The sequence below is a fragment of the Poecilia formosa genome, unplaced genomic scaffold (assembly GCF_000485575.1).
Source record: "Poecilia formosa unplaced genomic scaffold, Poecilia_formosa-5.1.2 Scaffold390, whole genome shotgun sequence".
Lineage (NCBI taxonomy): Eukaryota > Metazoa > Chordata > Actinopteri > Cyprinodontiformes > Poeciliidae > Poecilia > Poecilia formosa.
In genome coordinates, this window is record NW_006800329.1 from 216,657 (window position 1) to 236,478 (window position 19,822).

The 19,822-nt window shown below is 36.4% G+C and overlaps 1 protein-coding gene across 1 annotated transcript in view; it reads left to right on the forward strand.

Annotated features, from left to right (window-relative positions):
* npr2 (natriuretic peptide receptor 2) overlaps positions 1-19,822 on the forward strand; it is a 60,966-nt gene that overhangs the window by 5,849 nt on the left and 35,295 nt on the right. The window contains exons 2-7 of the mRNA XM_007575834.2: positions 7,193-7,374; positions 12,609-12,722; positions 12,983-13,118; positions 14,511-14,605; positions 16,484-16,619; positions 18,010-18,094. Of these exons, the coding sequence (XP_007575896.1) occupies positions 7,193-7,374; positions 12,609-12,722; positions 12,983-13,118; positions 14,511-14,605; positions 16,484-16,619; positions 18,010-18,094 (748 nt within the window). The remainder of the gene's footprint in view (positions 1-7,192; positions 7,375-12,608; positions 12,723-12,982; positions 13,119-14,510; positions 14,606-16,483; positions 16,620-18,009; positions 18,095-19,822) is intronic.

Consider the following 19,822-nt stretch of genomic DNA (forward strand, 5'->3'; position numbering starts at 1 on the left):
CTCAGATTTACCTCATTATAATCACTGAAATCCTGCATAACCTGCACACTGTTTTTACACATCCAGTTTTAAATCGACGAGTTTCTCACAGAGAAACCTCCTCAGATTAGACGGTAGATGTTGGACGTAATCTGGAGGGGAAAACATGACAGAAAATCTGCAGTAATCCTTGGAACATAAGTCAGTGTCTGACTTGATTCCTGTTAATCTGGATGGTGATTATCTGTGAACAGAGTCTGTTTAGTGTCTCTGTCTGACCAAGAACTGATGAGGGAGCTCTATGTAAATAAACAGACGTTACAACAGAAACAAATGGGTGTTAATTCATTCTGAGGTAAACTCAAGTAGCAGGTTTAGCAAATCAAGGCTGAATGGAAACTTGGAGCGGTAACAGTGATGATAGTCATGACCATGATGGGGTCGTTTCCCTCAGTTGGAGCCGAACGGCGCCATGAGGCAGAGCCGCTTCGCTGGTTGCTTTTATTTACCCTCAGGGTTTTTTCTGAGCTCTACACCGGCAGGTTTGAATGAGGCTGAAACATTCGTTTGTCATTCAGGGAGTTTTCACACCTGATAGTCTGGTAGACTCGGTTTGATTGGCGACTAAAACGGCTGCATTTGTTACATTTTCAGTTTCTCTGGTTTGATTTCACACTGCACACGCTCAAAAGAACCAACATAATTAGAAAAGCTGTTCCCCTCCTCGCCTGTGGGGGCGCTGCACCAAGAACCACTGAAGAAAACAACATGTAAACTTCTGAAGAAGAGTCTGACCTCAAAACGCTTTAGTGGTTACAGGATTCTCTTTCGTTTTTGGTAAAAGACCACAACACATTTCTCCTGCTAGCGCTAGACTAGCGTGTTTGTTTTGGTTGTGTTTACCCAGAATGCCCTGCATTGTAGTCCACTTCCTGCTTTTTGAGCCTTTTGCCTTCACATGTGCATTCAAACTGCATCAGAGTTCATTTCAATCAAACCAACTGACTCCGAGGTTTGTAGGCGGGTCAGAGTTTGCTTTTTGTTAAACTTTTGCAAACAAACTGGACTTTCTTGATTAGAGGGGATCTATTGTGCAAAATTAATATTTCCCTTGTTTTTCTACTTCCATTTGGGTTTCAGTTGCTTCTGAAAACAACTGAAGTGCTTAAAAAACACCCACCTGTTTTTTTTTTTTTTAGTTTTTTACAAATGTTTTTCAGTGTCTGGAAAATTACTTGTTTCAAAAACCTCTTTATTGTTAAGACACATCCAATGGGCACTCCGTCGTTACCTAGCAACCCCAGCGGTATTCCACTTGTTACCTAGCAACACCAGTGGAGCTCCAGTATGTTTGGTCAGCTGGTTTTTCCTCTGTATGCTCTGTACAGCGGCTGCTCGAAAAGACAAGTGTTTTTTTTTTTTGTTTTTTTTGTTTGTTGACTTACCATCCAGAAACTACTTGCTGCATTCTTGTTGGTTGTGCAGGAGGCTTCATTTATGCTTTTCAAACATGTGTGGTTGTATAATTGCGCATCTGTTTGCAGCCATTTTCACGTGTAAGTGTAAACGTTAAGTTGGGGGCGGGGAGAGCAGCAGATGATTTGGATTTAAGGTGACAAGATGCCGTAAAACATCTAAAATCTGATTGTCTAAGAATAATTTTGCTAAAAAATTGCAATGAACAGGTTTTGTTTAGGCCATAGAGCTATCCTATCCTCCTCAAGGAAGCATAGTAGTCTCTGCAGGAATGTCAGTACACCCTCAAGGACGATGTATGCTAGAGGATTAGCATTTAAACAGGAGAATAGCTTAAGTACAGTCTTACCTTAACTGCAAGATTTCCAAAAGAAATAAAAAGCCTGAAAATTTCTCAGATTCAAAAGTTGAATTTTCAAGTTTTTTCTAGAAAATTTCTGAGTTTTTCGGCAGAAATTTACTCCTTTTCTTTTTTGTCAGAGAGATCCCCACCTACTGGAGAAGCATTGGTATTGCAACATTCTTTTTATTTTAGATAAACTTGAAAAGTATCCATAATAATTCAGGTTTGGTTGACATTTACTGACTAAATGTCCTCTCTCTCTTGAAATTCTTCCCCATCAGCAGCTTCCTGTCAGCTCTCTGTATTTTGTTACATGAGGTAACCCAACTCCACCGATCTGGGACACTTATTTGCCTCTGACATGATCAATGAAGTATTACGTAATGCGGTATTAATAGAAACAAACAGCAGCATGTTTATCATTATAAAAATAAACTGTTACTCAATTCTCATCGTCTGATTCAGACAAAATCTAAATACCTTCAGATGTTTTCAAGGTCGTTGACAATGTTTGAGAGAGCAGCATCAGTGAAAATGTGAAAGTTTAAAAGGTAAATTTCAGAGTTTCTGATCAAAATGTGTCTACAGGCAGTTAAACTTTCTACTGCTAATGTTTAATTAACAGAAGAAACTCCAAAGCAACCAACGGACAAGCAGTGAAAGAAAAACAATACTTGGTACTGATAACTTCCTGCTGATTCTGAGAATCGTTCTGCATGATTAAAGTCCACTTAAAACGCTGAGCCAATGGCCATATAAGTACTGTAAGTTTCACAAATCTTAATGAAAGGACTGTAGGCATTTCTCAGAAAATGAAGGACGTTTTCAGTGGAACAGAGCTGTTCTCTGGGATCCATCTTGATAGTAACCCAGTAGGAAGGTGGGACTCAGACTCCCATGTAATGGTTTTGTAATTCTTGGCAATGCGATGCTGGGAACCTGTGGGTCTTTTTTTAATTGTGCACCAAAACTTTACAGTTCTTAGAACTAGTGAGGAGAATGACAGTCCCAGAAGTTGTTAAATAAACTTGATTTTATTGGGATTTTATATGATGAATCAACATATTCAGCCATCTGTGAACCCATAATTCCCAGTAGCAGCTTTTATTGCAAATATATGAACACGTCTTTGGAGGTTAGATGTTTACTAGGTTCTCATTTGGACTGTAACTTAGCAAAATCCACATTTTTAGCTCTTAAATACATTTTGTTGGATACTCAACAGTCCCAATAAATACACAAAAGTTGAATTTTGTTTCTCCTGATCAGAGTTGGACAGTAACTAGTTACTTTTACTCAATTACATTTACTTGAGTTAAAAAAGTATATACTTTTAGTATGCTGTACTTTTTACTTTCACTTGAATAACTTTATTATTAAGTATTTCTACTCTCACTTGAGTAAATTTTCTGGATTTTCTATCGACAGAATGAAAAACAAACATGTTAAAAATTCACCAGACACAGACACACACCTGCAGTTTTCGTTAAAGTTTATAAGTTTTTTATTGAAAGAAATTCATTTGGAAAAAATTTTTCTTTTCCCTGACTTTGTTATTTTTTGTTAGTTATATTAATTATTGTCATTTTGATCCTTTAAATGCCAAAATTTCCACTTGACTTTGTAATTTCGTCCATCTGATGATGTCATTTTTAGTATTAAATGATCGATAATTTGATCGCTACTCAGTACTTGAATAGATCTTTTCAGAAATACTTTTTATTTTTAGCTATTACGTCACAATATTTGCTGCTGAACTACTAAATAAGGTCATGAACTTCCGGCTACCCACTTTTGCGAATCCGCCATATTTTAATTCTCGCAGTGACGTAGCCGTCGAGGTTTAAAGATGCTGAAACTACAAGTAGATACATCAAAATGTTCAGTTGTTGGAAGTATTAACCCACATAATTCACTACACCGGCCTCCAACATCAGAACCTCTTCGAATTACCTCGTTAAAAGTGATTTTGTCTTGGAAATGTTCCCTCATCAGTGGGGAAAATCCCCTTTTAATTCAAGGATGAGTTCTTCAGCAACTTCCACCGTTATTAAAAAGGTTTCTGTCCGTGGAAATGGAAATTGCGGACACAGCAAGGCGGTGAGCTGCAAATAACTCTAAACTGACGACAAAAATGTTTTTAGTGATTAATTTATTAAGTTGATAAGACGTACCCCTGGCTGTTGTTTTGCTAGCAGTAGCTAGCATTGTCTGCGTATGCTAGCTGTTAGCTCCTTGAGGACATGACTATACTGTGCGTTTAGAACAGTATTACTTCATAAATACTTTAGTTTGTAGAACAGTATTTCATAAATACTTTAGTTTGTAGAACGGTGTTATTTCATAAATACTTTAGTTTGTAGAACAGTATTATTTCAGACATAATTTAGTTTCGTTTTGACGTTTCAGTGACATTCTTGGAGCTAGCATTAGCTAAATAGCTAACTAGGTTTGTTTTTAAGACATGTTCATATGATGGGAACATTTTCTGCCTGGAATATGCAAGTCTGGATAGACACTATTAAATATTAAAATAGGCAGTTCTAATTGTTTTTCGGAGGTTTCATTAGGGCTTCAGCTAACGTTTATTTTAGTAATCGATTAATCAATTATTCTCACAAGTAATTAGACGAACAATGTCTCATTTCATAGATTTTCCATTTAGCCACTTAAGCCTTTTTATACAGTGTTATATGTAAAGATACAAGAAAATAAATAATTCAATTCTTTTTAAAATAAGAAATTAAACATTTCATACCCTGAATTGCAATACTGTAGCATTCCTTTAGTAAATCTGAATCAGATGAAGATAAAACTATATCACTTTAGGAGCTTTGGCTAAACTATATTTACAGATAAAGGTGTTTTTATCTTAAATTCAAAATGTATACATTTCTTGTACAATTTTACATATTTACTGCTATGAACATGTTTTCCCCCCACCAAACTGTAGTATACAGACACTTTTTAGAGTCTGTATACTAAATTAAATTAGTTGAATATTATTTCAATAATCAATTAATCACAATTAATTTGATTAATCGTTTCAGCCCTACTGAAGTACTCATAGATTTGTGCTCGTCGATAACCCAGGATGTACTGGGAAATCTGACCTGAACTTTCTTCATCATGTTTTCTGTTTTCTTTGTGAATCTTGCTGACTTTAAATTAGATTTTCTTCTATAAAAGCTAAATTTGTTTGTGGAAACTGATTGGGCTGGATTTTATTTAGTGGTTTTATATAGACCTGCCAAAAACAATTTCAGTAATTTCCATTTGTGTGATTTATCATTTTTCCCTTTTGCTACCAAAAACTGGAAGATAAAAGTCTTCAGTTTGGTGTTTTGGTCTCAACTGGCCTTTTTTTTTTTGAAGGACCATTTTGTATTCAGAGACTTAAATATTCATTTTATTTGTAGTTTGGTTTAATAATTTTGAATGTTTAAAATGTCTCCCAGTTCCAGTGTTAAATATTCATTAGAATTTAAAGTTAATTGATCTTTTTGAATGAGTTTTTGCATTATTATGCCATTACTTCAAAATGGTCTCAAAACAACAATATTATCGTTTATCACAATAACTTCTGTGACAATTTATTGTCCAGGAAAATCGGTTAGTACTATAGTAACCCATCAAATAATTTCTCTTCCTCTTTACATGTTTGAGTCTGTAAGTTGACAAGTTGTGCCAAACGTTAAAGGAACTGGAATATTTTTGTCAGACAAACGTGAACAGATTAAAATTAGCAACTGATGTTGGATGTTTTACGCAAAGTGAAAGTCTGAAACATGGGAGGACATTTCTCCGGCTGGGTTTGGGTGTTGTTTCTGGGTCGGGTCCAGGCGGCGGCGGGAGCACCTGGCATGGCGAACCGCGCTGGAAGAGCTGAGCGTTAAGAGCAGCAGCAGCGGCTTGTGAGGAAACGTCTGCTAACCAGGCGGTCGGGCTTCCAGCTGGCACCAGCTGAGGCTCCAACATGAGCGGGAAGGAAAGCTGGTTCAACGCGTGACTCAGCAGGGTGTGGGAGGAGAGGACCGCTTCGGTTCAGGCTGATTCTCACTGCTGAGAGAGCGAGAGGATGGATGGATGGATGGATGGATGGATGGATGGATGGATGGATGGATGGATGGATGGATGGATGGATGGACGGACGGACTTCCAGGGGAAATGAAAACTAAGACAGAATGAAGAAAGAGAACATCAAGTTTATTAGAGACTGATCCATCCATCCATCCATCCATCCATCCATCCATCCATCCATCCATCCATCCATCCATCCATCCATCCATCATGTTATTTAATATTCTGAAGGTTTTTTCTCTCCTCTTCTGATTCTAAATGCTTAAAGTTCAGATAATCTGGATGAATGTCAGTGACCCTTTTTATAAATTCTTATTTCATCTTTTTATCAGAATCAGACTCCATTAAAAATCGGGCCGGCTCTTAAAGCTTGTCATCAAAAGCAGGAGCTAATGTCATTACAGTACGTGAACCTGAAAGCTTTTGTCCTTCTGCTGTTAGAGGAAATTATTCGTGCTGTTGGAGGGAAAATGGCTCCTGGCTTCACATAAAGAAAAGAAAAACACGGGTCCAGTCAAAGTAAAGGAACAGATGCTGAATGCCTGCTTCATCATGGTAGTTTTTATTCCATGTAACTGCGATAAGATAATTTTCAAAGGATTTTTCTGTTTTAATTAGTAATAGTTTAAAAGATCTCTGTGGTCATGATGCTGTTTGTGTGGCTCTCAACCCACGGTGCCTTTATGGAGGGGCAGCACCTCTACTTCAATCTCACTTTGTGTTTTTCTGACTTGCTTTTCTGGTTGGTTTGCTTCAGACTTTAATAGATAAATGAGTAAATGTCCGTTTCTTTCTCAGATGTGGATTTTGGTGACTGACTGACCTGAAACTAGAGACGTTTGGTCTGATTTGACCTCAGACGAAAAGCTAGAGATGTTTTTATTTGGTGTATGCCGACTTCTGGTTTGAATTCTTATCAAAGAATCAAAGACAATATTAGGATGGATTCACACCAGCCCTGTTTAGTCCGCTTCAATCAAATTCTAGTTCATTTATCTAGAAATGTTTGGTTCGTTTGGGGCAGGTTTTCCTGTTGTTTCCTTCAGTGGTTCTCGGTGCAGCGCCCCCACAGGCGAGGAGGGGAACAGCCTTTTCAATTAGTTTTGTTTGTTTGACTCAAACTAATTTTGTTACATTTTCAGCAGCTGAAATTGTAACAAATGTTGTAACTTTGGTTCCAGTTGAACTGGATCTACCAGATTCTTGAGTCTAACTTGAGGACAGTTGTGGAGAAAAGACGATTCATTCACAACCCTCTCCAACTGCCCATTATTCTGTTTTCCTTCCAGCTAACTTTCTCTTTTCCTCCTGCAGTTATCTACATCTGCGGGCCGCTGGAGTCCTTCATGAGCATCATGAAGCTGTTCCAGGAAGACACCCCTGACCCGGAGAACTACGCCATCCTCTACCTGGATGTCTTCGGCGAGAGCTTGACCGACCGCAAGCCGTGGCAGAAGGCGAACTTTGACTGGGCCAACGCCGTCGAGGTCTTCAAGGTAAGGACAGAAAACGTTTCCCTTCGCTGCCTGGAGAATGAAAAACTCTTCTGTGTTCGTGACAGACACATTAAAGACGCTCCTTAACGAGCGCCGCGGACGCTGCCAAAACGTCTCCCGGGCAGAGGACGCCGTCACAATCTGTGTCTCCGCTTCAGGGAGTCAAATTCCTGCGTGGCATTAATGAAAGAGCGGACGTGTTTTTACAGGAAGCTCTACAAATTAGCGCCGTGTGAAGTAAGACACCGCAGAAGCTGCTCCCCTAATTTATCTCCCTGAATGCCATGCAGGCATGTCTTATTAATTCTCTTAATTTTTTCAGACGGGATCGGTTTAGTACATCCACATTCACTCACTTCGCTACGACTTTATGGTGATTTAGTTTTGCAGCTGGTTGGGTAATTTCTCCCATTAAATTGTAATTTTTTTCCCATTTTGTCACATTAGAACCACAAACTTTAATGCATTTTATTGGGATTTTAGATGACACAGAATTGCATATTGTAAATTAAATGTTTTTCAAACAAATATTTGAATTATAACATACTTTGTCTTCTAGCTCCTTTATTCTGGTCTCGCTTCCAGCTAACTTTTCTTTCAGAATCACTCAAGCTCAGCCACATGAAATGCATAAATTTTTATATTACATTACATATTTTCAACTAGATTTTTGTCTGAGCTTTGACTAGGCCATTCTAAAACCACCTGAACCCTCCCAACTTTATCTTTTGCCGTATGTTTAGGGTGATTATCCAGCTGGAGGATGAACCTTCACCCCAGTTTCATGTCTTCTTCATCCTCTGTTAGGGTCTCTGTCCCCACAGCATCATGCTGCCACCAGCTTGTCTCAGATTTTTGTAGTTTTTAGCAATCAGACTTCGTATTGAACTTTAAATAGTAACTAAAATCCAAGTTTTTTGAAGATAAACTGTATAAATTGGTCTTTAAGGGAGCTATCTTTACGTTTTTGTACAAACCGTGATATGTTTGTGTACATTTGTTTAATTCTGCCTAAAATAGTTTTACTGCTGCCCTCTTTGGGTTGAACATTGGTAACTGCAGTTGAATTTTCCTATTGGTTACAACTGTACAGTTTGGTTGCATCTGGTATAAAACCATCTCACTCAGACACGCCCCCTGGTGGTGAGTCAGAAGTTGGAATAGCGAACGTGTTGATCATTGATCGATGCTAAAACATTTTTTCATGTTTACACAAGTGATTTATTTGCTATGCGGAGATAATGGGGTGGAATGTGTTTCCTTTCTGTTTTTACTGCCAAAAAGTCTCAAATTACACAAAAAAGCCTCTAATTTATCACTTTAAAAAAAAAATGGTTTCTAGAATTGTTGGTAGATTTAAAAAGAAAAAAGTTGCTAGATTTGTCACTAGTCCATTAAAGAACTATGCTAGGTCTGTTGCTAGTTGATTTAAAAAATGCTAGAGTTGTTGTTAGTTGATTTAAAAAAGAAAAAGGAAAGTTGCTTGATTTGTCGCTAGTCTATTAAATAAATGCTAAATTTGTCATTAGTTGATTTAAAAAAAGAAACAATGCTAGAACTGTTGCTAGTCAAGTTTTTAAAAAATTGCTAGATTTGCTGCTAGTTAATGAAAAAAGTCATTAGATTTTTTTAAAAAAACAGAAAGTTGCTAATTTTGTCACCAGTCGATTAAAAAAGTTGCTAGATTTGTAGCTAAATAAGATGCAAAATACAGAGACAATGTCGCTAAATTAATAACAGTACTTTTTTTTATCCTGACCACGCCCCCTTTTGATCTCCTCCACTTGTCCCCTGCTTGGCCACGCCCCTTTGTCTCTTGGCTCCGCCCACTTTATGGAACATTTTCCAAAGTTGCCTTTGGGCTTTGTTTCCCAGGGGGTTTGTTACACTTCAATACTTAAATATGTTTAGTGTTTACTTACTAATTAGGAGAGCTTTGGTCCAGATTTTATTTTAGTGTAAGAGATAATACAACAATTTTCAGATTTTTATTTGTAAATAACTTTAAAAACGGATAATTTTCCTTTCATTTCACAACATTGCACTACTTTATGTTGGTTTATAAGTTTGTGATTTTTACTCCAACAGGTAAACTCTCTACCATGCACCCACCATCTGTTAGCGTTATCGATTTGAAGACAGCTAAATGTCCGGCTAACTGGACACAGAGGATTATATAATGTTACTGGGCTTCAGTTTTGTTAACACAAAACTAGTTTTCTGGGTCACAGCAGAGCCAAAGGGCTCACTGAACTAAACAGACAATTAAAATCTCACAATGCCAACTACTGTCTGAGCTAAACAATGCTTCAATTGTGCTGCAACCCTATTAGTGCGTTTTCTGTCATGCGGGGGTTTCCTGGTGTTTAATTGCTAGCTAACGTGCAGAAGCAGACAGGAGTTAAGGGCGTTTCCAGTTTGGAGAATCAGGACAGGAATTTTATTTTTATTCTACTAACAGTACCTGAAATTTGCAGCAATTTATTTTTTTATATTGAAAACATAAACATATTGCTGTAAACTGGTAGCATTATGTTAAAGTGCTGTAGCTAGCATGCTAACTATCAACGACATCCATGATATAGCTTTTGTCTATATCAAGGATGCTCAAAGTATGGCCAGTGGGCCATTTGTGGCCTGTGAAATGATTTTGTTGATGTGCTAATTGACTTTTATTTCTCGATGCATTGTCTACAAAATAAACATCATTTATATAAACGTCTAACCGCTTGAAGAGTTCTTAATAGTCGAAAACCAAAACCTTAACACAGATAATGAACTTTAGTCAACTGAAAGTTTGCAAAACAGACAAATTTATCTGAAGAGATTCAACTGGAGGAAGCTCAGTGCTCTAAACATTCTAAAAATGAGCAGAAAATGCTATTTATTTATTTTAACTATTGTGGCATTAATATACTAATTATTCATTATTTAATTTTTTAGTTTGCGATCAATAACATATTTTTGAGTAGAATTGAATTAATGCACTAAATTAACAGTTAGCTACACTGTTAGCGCATTAGCTGAAGTGACAGTATTTTTTGGTGCTAATGTTCACATTTTTAATTGTTTAGTTGGGATTTTGGATCAATGCAGTATTTTTGAATTGAGTTGAATTAATGCATTCATTTTTGTTATTCTTTTCATATTTTTGAAGTTTATTGAACATGGCAAGTTAAAATAAAATTAGAGCAACATTAGCTTCACTGTTAGCGCGTTAGCAGAAGTGTTTTCATCTCTGATAATGGGGAATTAATTGATGCTTGAGAGATTTTAATACCTGACCAACAGCTACATCTTGTTTCCAAAAAACACTTGTTTCCAAAAAACAAAACTTACTATAATTTCATAATTTTCAAATACTTTAATGTCGTTTACATTCAGCAAAATCCTGAAATATTAACACACCTCGTCTGATACGGATCTAAGAGTTTTATATAAAGTACAATGTTTGCTAAGCAGAAAATATAAAGGAAAAAAAATATAAATTTTTTTGGGACGCCCCAGAATCTGAGCCCTGGGCTTCTGCCACATCCCTCCAACCTACAGTTCTTTTTCTGTAATCCTCCTTGTAAAAAAAACATGTTATTTTACACTTTTTACGTGTTTTTTCTTTCATTTTTGTCGTTGTTTTGGGGTTGCCCCAGCAGGATAATGAGTCACCTCTAATTAGTGGAAAGATATGCGATCCGGGTCGCAGCACGAATGTTTTTCATTCAGTTGAAGATTCGGTGCCAGTTACCAACCCTGGCTAAAAATATTTGCAACAACATTCAGTTGAACTACAAGAAAAGTCTTGTTAAGCAGACTTTACATTAAAACCCCCAAACGTAACGGAAAACGGCGTTTCCAGATACTCTCCCTGTGTATCTATGGTGCTGTTTGTAAAACAATAAGCAGGTTTTTCTCTGTATGGATTTGCTGGCGGGTTCTGATGCGGCCTGTTGTGGCAACGCAGTGTTTTTTTGGTGCAGTAATTGCTTGTGGAAGTTTGAGGTGAGGTTTTAATCACTGTTGTGACACGAGAAATGATCCCTAGCTTCTTAAGTAGAAAGCAATGCGGACAGACTTTATTAAAAACGCCCCAGAGTTTGGTTTTTAGACCGCAGGGATTTAATGAGTCGCATTTTTAGTCACGTAACAACAGCAAACTTTAATGTGTAATATTATAAACCAGAAAAAATACCGTAATGATTTTACATTGTTTTTATAGGTAAAAGTGTGAACGGTAGGGCATGGATCCAACTATTTTATTGTTTCTTTTCATTTTACTTTGTTTTTCCATTAATGATTCTAATCTTTGTTTGCTGTTGTTTTATATTCATTATTTTATTGATTTTGGCACTTTTAGATTTCTGTAAAATGTAAAGTGCGATACAGATTTAATTTATTATTACTATTTGTTATTGTTATTGGTCCATCTACAAATGTGATAAAATTTATTGCAGTATTTTTTTTCTTTTTTGTTGCTACTTTGCAGAAAGTAAACTCTACATTTTATTTTTCTTAATTTGCAACAACTAAGTGTTACAGCAATAACTCAATTAATCACGTTATACATTAAAATCACCTCTAATTTTCTTTTTAACTTTTTTTATTAACATTTATGGTTTTACTTTTGTGTGGTTTTATTATTTTTGGTCATTTTGTTTACTTATCTTGGATATTTAAGTTACATTTACTTGAGTAACTTTTTTGAAAAATGTACTTTTAGGAGCGTTTTACTACGCTGCATTTGTTACTCTTGAGTAAATTTTCTGGATTTTCTACCCACTGAATGAAAACCAAGCATGTTTTAACCAAAGATCCACCAGACAGACGCATCGCCAGGTTTTGTTAAAGTTTCATACGTTTTGTATTTAAAGAATCTGATTTGGAAACATTTTCTTTTGTCTGATTACTTGTATAAATTATTGCTACTTTGATCCTTTAAATATCAAAATTTCTACTTAACTTTCCATTTTGGTCTGTCTGATGATGTAATTTTTAAATATTAAATGATATTAAATGATTAAATATTAAATATTTAATGATTTTAAATATTAAATATTTTAAATATTTAATATTTAAAATATTAAATGATTGACAGTTTGATCACTCAGCACTTCAGTAACTTGTTACCAGATACTTTTTTACTCTTTCTTGACTTGGGTACTTTTTCCACATCTGGTTTGAAATAAACCTACATATTTTTCTTCTAATCCGTGTTTTTCTCCGTTTTGTGCTTCCTCCAGTCCGTTTTCATCATCACATACCATAACCCAGAGAATCCAGAATACCTGGACTTCCAGAGGAGGCTCCATGCCAGAGCTCAGAGGGATTTCGGCGTTCATTTGGAGCCATCATTAGTAAGTATTAAACTGCAGTGAGTTCTAGGTTGCACAACAACCTCTTTAATTTTTTATGGGATAATCTAGACGGAGTAAACATCCCACTGTGCAGAGTAATTGCTTTAACTTAATGAGGAATGAGGTTTACAGTTCTGTTCGCAGTTACTGTAGTCAGTTTATATGTGACAGCGTAACAAAAACAGCATTTTGTTTAGATTCTGCAGTTTTGCTGCTGCAGAAACTCTTGTTGTTGGTCTGAGAAACGCCTGTCGTTGCAGATGGACTACATAGCTGGCAGTTTCTATGACGGCTTCCTGCTGTACGCCATGGCGCTGGAGGACACGCTGGCGGAGGGCGGGGTGCAGAACGACGGCATCAACATCACCATGAGGACGCAGAACCGCCGATTCTGGGGTGACACTTTTCTACCAAGAACCTGTTCATGTAATCTGAAACAAGTGACTGACTAGAGCTGCACCTGACGATTGCTGAAATGATCAATTATTCTAATGATTAATCGATTATTCTGACAATTAATCAAATTAAAAAATGGCACATTCTACAGATTTTTTATTTGTCCACTTAAACATTTTATACAATACTAGAAATGCAGGAAAAGATGGAAAGAAGCAAATCATTCAATTTCTTTTTTAAATATGAAAAATGTTGCATTGTCATGGCAACGCAGTAAATCTGAACTGGGTGAAGCTACAATGTTTTTTTTTTTAATTTTCAATTTTTCTCTCTGAATTTTTTTATGTTTTTTCTCCAAATTAAAATTTTTTTTTCTCAGAAGTCCACGTTTTTTTCTTCGAATTTTTCCCTTTTTTTCCTCAGAATTTTGACATTTTTTTCTCCGAATTTAAAATTTTTTTCTTATAATTTTGACGTTCTATCAGAATTTTGATATTTTTTCCTCAGAATTTTGACTTGTTTTCTTGCAATTTTTAATTTTTTCTCAAAATTTTTACTTTTTTTTTTCTCTCAGAATTGAGTTAGAAAAAAAAAACTTTTTCTTTTGGTGGACCTGATCCTCTTCCGTACTAAGACACATTTGCAGACAAATACAAAATGTGTAGCTGTTTTGTACAGTTTTGGCCTAATGACTGCTCTGAATATGTTTCTTTTCACCTAATTGCCTTTTTTTATCTGTATACTCCTGTTATATATTCAGGCTCTGCATTATAAATCTCAGCAAGCATAAATCACGCGCTCAGTTGTTTGTTTTGAAACAAAAACAAATGTTTACTGTCGTTTTTTGTTCATTTTTGTCTTTCTAAAAACGTTTTAAATGACCAGTTTACGTCTTGTTTAGTTTGTTTGAATGGATTTCTTGTTTTTAGTTTGTTTCCTGTGTTCAAGTGACTCCATAGATGAAAACGCGCCCTGAGCTCTGAAGCATTAACATGTGTTTTAACTTTCGATGTGCATCTACTGTTAAATAAACAGCAGATGAATGTTCTGTTGTTGAACCAGGCCAAATGTTTGGTTCTACTAAATACCGAAACGGAGAACTGTACCTGCATCTGACTTAAATCTGCAGCTTTCTTACAGTAATTACAGCCTGATTGCACATTTTTACAAATCACCTCAATCCAAAGTGTGTTTTCATGCTTGATGTGTGTTGTGGCATATCGTACTTAGAGAGGCAAAACAACGTTAAAGTCTGAGCCTAAAACGGCTGATTATGGTTGTTTTTCCATGTCGTAATTCGCCCTGAAGCAGAAGAAAAATATCAGCCATGCAGAAAATGGTGTTTTGATTGAGCAACAAGCCTCATTAATGCTGCTAATTTTTCTGTCTTAGGAATCACCGGACTCGTTACCATAGACGACAAAAATGCGAGAAACATAGACGTGGACCTGTGGTCGATGACCAACCAGGAGACGGGAGAGTTTGGGGTGAGTCCAGGTTTAGAGTTTTAGTAGCCTGGTGTTTTTACTTTGTCATGCTCCGATGTTTGGGAACATTGGGAACAAAACTTTCCTTTAGTCAATTTGAACTGAGAGAACCTGGAACTACGTCAGGAGTTTTGGCTACAAAAATGAATTCTGACTTTTTTCTCACAATTTTGAGTTTTTTTTCCTCACAATTTTGACACTTTCTAAATTATGATTTTAATCTCAGAAATCTGCATTTTTTTTCTGAAAATTTAGAATTTTTTTTCTCAGAAATACAATTTTGAAATTTATCAGGATTCTGACTTTTTTCTCTGTTTTGAAATTTCTCAGAATTTTTATATTTTCTCAGACTTTACTCTCAAAATTCAGAGATTTTTTTTCTCGGAATTCTGACTTTTCTGAGAGTTTTTGACAAGTTTTGTCTAAAATGTACAAAGTTATCTTAAATGCTAAATGTATATATATTTTACAGTTTTGGCCTAATTGCTGCTCTGAATACATTGTTTTTTCACCAAATGGCTTTATTTAGTCTAATTGATGACTCAAGTAGCTGCTGATTATTTCAGTAATCAATTTATCATGATTAATCACGATTAATCGTGATTAATCGTTTCAGCGCTACAGAAGAGTTCATATTTAAATCAGTGCCTGAAAAACAAACCTTTATGCTTGAATCATCTGACTTTTTCTGCAGATATTCTGTTTATTTTGTGCTTCACATCACAGTTAAACTTTAGTCTCTTCTGCCCAAACAGCATGAGTCTTGTTTCAGTCTTTTTATAGCGAAATGTGTTAAAATTAATATTGTATGAGTTTATTTTCTGACTGTCTGGTCATAAACGTTCAGATCATTGAGCTTTGCACAATCCAACCTCTGGGTGAACTTCCTTCTTGTTTGGATGCCATAGACAGACAATGTACACCATTACACTGATAATTTATTGTAAAACAGCTGTTAAGGAAATAAAAAGACATTTCACAGATGGTGTTTGAAAGGTTTAACAGCTCCAAACCCAAACAGGACTGTAAACATTTCTCCTTTCTCCTTCCTCTGACCAGAGAACCGTCTTCAAAATGTTTCCCGTTAACTTACATGGCATGTTACAAACTGCAAATGGCAATTTTTTGGCTTTCCTCTTTATATTAACATGCACAAAACGTACCTCAACCGAAATGAAACAAGATTTTATTATTAAGTTAAATGTCAGTTTTATTTATGAAATGTGCCTCCTGTGCATGTTAATTGTTTCCATTAGAAATGTCAATGTTCTGCTAATGTTGAAAAAACATAATTTTGCAATTGTGGCATTTCTATTGGATACAAAATACTATTAAAATCACATCTGAACAAGTTTGTTAAAAAGATAAGTAATTTAAAAACATGGTGCGCCATCATCTTCCAACCACTTCCTGTTGTCATCTTTGTCGTTTCTGCCAGTAGTAACATCTGTTATCACCTTACTCATGATGCAAAAAAATGGCATTACTCTGCATTGGATCATGTCCACAAAACCACCATGACCAAAGCAAAGAAGCGTGTTTAGCGCTAGCGGGAGAAACATTTCATAATCTTTCACCAAAGACTAAAGAGGAAACATTCAAACGCTAAAATCTGACACTGTTTAAGAAGTTTCTCTCAGAATCTTCAGAAGTTTTTGTTGTTTTCTTCAGTGGTTTTAGTACAGTGCCCCCACAGGCGGGGAGGGGAACAGCTTTTACAAAGGGTTTCTTTTGACAGTGCAGTGTGAAACAGAACCTCAGCAGCTGAAAATGTAACAAAGGTTGCCACTTTGGTCTCAAATGGAACAGAGTCTTCCCAACTGTCAGGCGTGAAAACATCCCAATGCTAACGTTAGCTTCCATTTTATGTGTCGGCAGGTCGTGGCGTACTTCAACGGAAGCAGTAAAGAAATCATTTGGTCGCAGACGGAGAAGATCCACTGGCCCAGCGGTGGACCGCCGCTGGACAATCCGCCATGTGTGTTTTCCACAGACGACCCTTCCTGCAACGACGGTATGGGGTAATGAATGGACTGTTAGGAAATTGATGCAAATGACTGATTTTTATGATTTTTTTCCCCACTTTATTGGTACATAAAACTGAACTATAGGGAATGCTGATGCTTAATTTTATCTGTGGGAAGCTTAAAACTGGTTTTGATGTTAGGAAGAGTAACTTTATCCACATTTTTTCCTTTCTGTTCACCCAAATGAAGGTATTTAATTGTGTTGAGTTATAAAACAGACCACTAACACACAGAAATGGTTTGCTAATAAAGCCAAATAAAATGTACTAATTGACTTGTAATTATTTTCTGTCACAATTCAAAATGTTGAAACCATAAGAAGCTGTGACTATTTACATAAATGTGATTTTGTCATTTTCTGTGTTTAATTTGCAAAAACTCTCAAAACTTTTTTCCACATTGTCATTATGAACTATTTATATGTATAATTTTGGAAAAAGATTAATTGTTGTACAACTTAGGTGACAATAAGGCTGTAACATAGCGAAACGCAGAAAAAAATGAAGCCTTCAGTTTAGATTTTTAAAACTGAATTATCTCCAAAATTTCTTTTAAAGGTTCAAAACTAGAGATTAAATTTTCTCTCTTGTTCTTTTCATTCCCTGCATCTTTTAAGAAATTGGCCCTAATGTTATTCCGTACGTAGGGGCAGATTGGTTTGGACAGTTGTTTTCCCTCTGCTTACTGGATAAGATTATTTTTAACAACTGATTTAGCTCAAGAAATCTTTTTAAAGATTCAGAGCTTAATACGAAATTTGCTCTGTTGTTCCTTTTTATTCTCTGCACCTTTTAAGAAATTGGCTCTAATGTTCTTCCGTACATCATGACTTATGGCCATTGCAGTATTTTCTAATCTCTTCCCAGCATGGACAGGATTGTTCCAGGTTGTGTGTGTGTCGCTGTCCTCCACTGCGGCGGCGTGTTGCAGATGGTTTCATGCCTCACAGGCCGTTAAACCAAATCTATGGGTGAAAATTCTCGGTTTTATTGCGGCTCTTTCCCACAGTCTGAACTCCACCTAAATTCTACACATATTTAACCTGCTGAAATATGTAGATCATAATCTAAAAATCCACAGTCGGCTTCAGATGGCAGTAAATTAAGACAGTCGGAGGGGGTAGAAAAAAAAAGAAAAGATTTTCCATAATTACGGCTATCGGGTTGTGCAGTGATTTACTGCGGGACTTAATTAGGGTTTTAAATGCGCATCAGGGATGTGAAATGGTTGTGCTGTTTGGTGGTTTGACAGACGGCTGCAGCGGTGCAGCTGTGATTTTTCTCAGCACACATATTTCTCCCTCAGAGTTCTAAGAAACCATCATGGCCATCTGCTGCACATATGAGGCTGTGATGCTGTTATCCTGCTTGTTTCCAGGTCAGCTCCCTGTTCTGGGCATCGTCGCCGTCGGTTCTGGATTAGCGCTCATCATCTTCGGGATCTCCAGTTTTCTCATTTACAGGTGAGTTCGACGGCACTAATCCTGGCTTAAAACTTCCTTTCCTGCAACTAGTTTAGTGCAGTTTTATTGAAAGTTGGGGGGAAATAGAAGAGTTTGTTTGAGGCTGGTGTGTGTTTATGTAACGCAGCAGCAGCTCAGCAGGTGACTTTGGAAAACGCAGACATGAGGTTTGCTTAAGCTGCCAGGTGAGCTCATAGGCTGGCCCCCTAAAAGCTGCCACTCTCACTTAATGGTCATTAATGTGTTTTAAAAGCTCATTTTCTTTCCCTCTGGGGTTAAAAAATAAAAAGCTGCTTGTTTAAAAAACATGTTTCATGGAGACTGAGATGCATTTGTTTTTAAAGAGGACCTGTTACACAAAATTCACATGTTGCTCGTTTTTGCTCTTCCATTTGGGTTTTTAAAGCAGCGCAAGCACTTAAAAAAAACACATAAGTTCATGTTTTTTGGTATCTTGAAAAAATAATTTCAAATGTGGCAACTTCAGAGAAGCCCAGCCTGTTACCTAGCAACTCCAGTGGAATTCCGCCCGTTACCTAGCAACTCTAGTGGAATTCCACCCGTTACCTAGCAACCCAAGCTGAGCCCCAGCTCATTTGGTCAGCTGGTTTTACCCCTGTACAATGGCTGCTGGAAAAGACAAGAGTTTTGTTGATGTACTCTTCAGAAACCACTGACTACATTCTTGTTGGTTGTGCAGGAGTCTCCACTTCTGCTTTTCGAAGATGTAGTGTTGTATAGTTGCACATCTGTTTGCAGCCATTTTCATGTGTGAGTGTAAACGCTGAGCTGGGGCGTGGTCAGCAGCAGATTATTTGGATTTAAAGTGACAAAAACCCCTAAAACAGCTAAAAATAGGTAGAGCTGAGCAGACTGAAATCTCATCATCTAAATGATTTTATGCAAAACGTGATGAACATGTTTTGTAGCCCATAGAATCATCCTAACCTGCTCAAAGAAGCATTGCAGGTAATCTTTAAAGGTAAAAAGTCTAAACAGGACACTTTAAACATTAGATATATTGTTTTTGTAAAACTGAAACAAGCTTTTCAGCTTTGCTATTGGTCGGATTTTAATATATGTAACTTGGAATTATTGCATTATTCAAAATAAAATAAATAAATCAGTCAAATGAAACCTTGTAGTATCTTGTACATTTTTTCTACACCTTTCAGTTAATGTAACTCTTTTTTCTTTTTAAATACAGATAGACTAACAAACACAGGTTTTGTAAAAACTTCCAACAGATCTGGAAAGTAGCTGCTCTCTGTTCCTGACCGCACAGCTAACGGTGAAATGTATGAACTGATCTTATGATTAAAATCAGTTATTTTATAAATCAGATTAAGAATGTTACAGAATATCAGGGTTGGACAACGCTGACTAAACTATTAGCTGCGCTAACCCTGAAGCTCTAATCATAAACATTAGTTTTGCTGACACTAAACCACTATGCTAACAAGATAATTAGCTGAAGCTAATGCTAATGTCTTAACTTCAGCTTAAATTATATCTCCCTGAAAGACTACACTCTTTGAGCACCAATTTGATTTCGACTTTTTTTTTACGTTACATATTTCCCTTAGATATTGTGTTAATGTTGATGTTGTTTTCTGCTGTCTGTTTATTTTGTTCCTGTATGTTTTTTGTTTTAAATAAAGTTATTTAAGAGAAGGTGAGGAGAGGAAATGGAACTGCCCACTTCAAAATAAAAGCATGAACATAAAC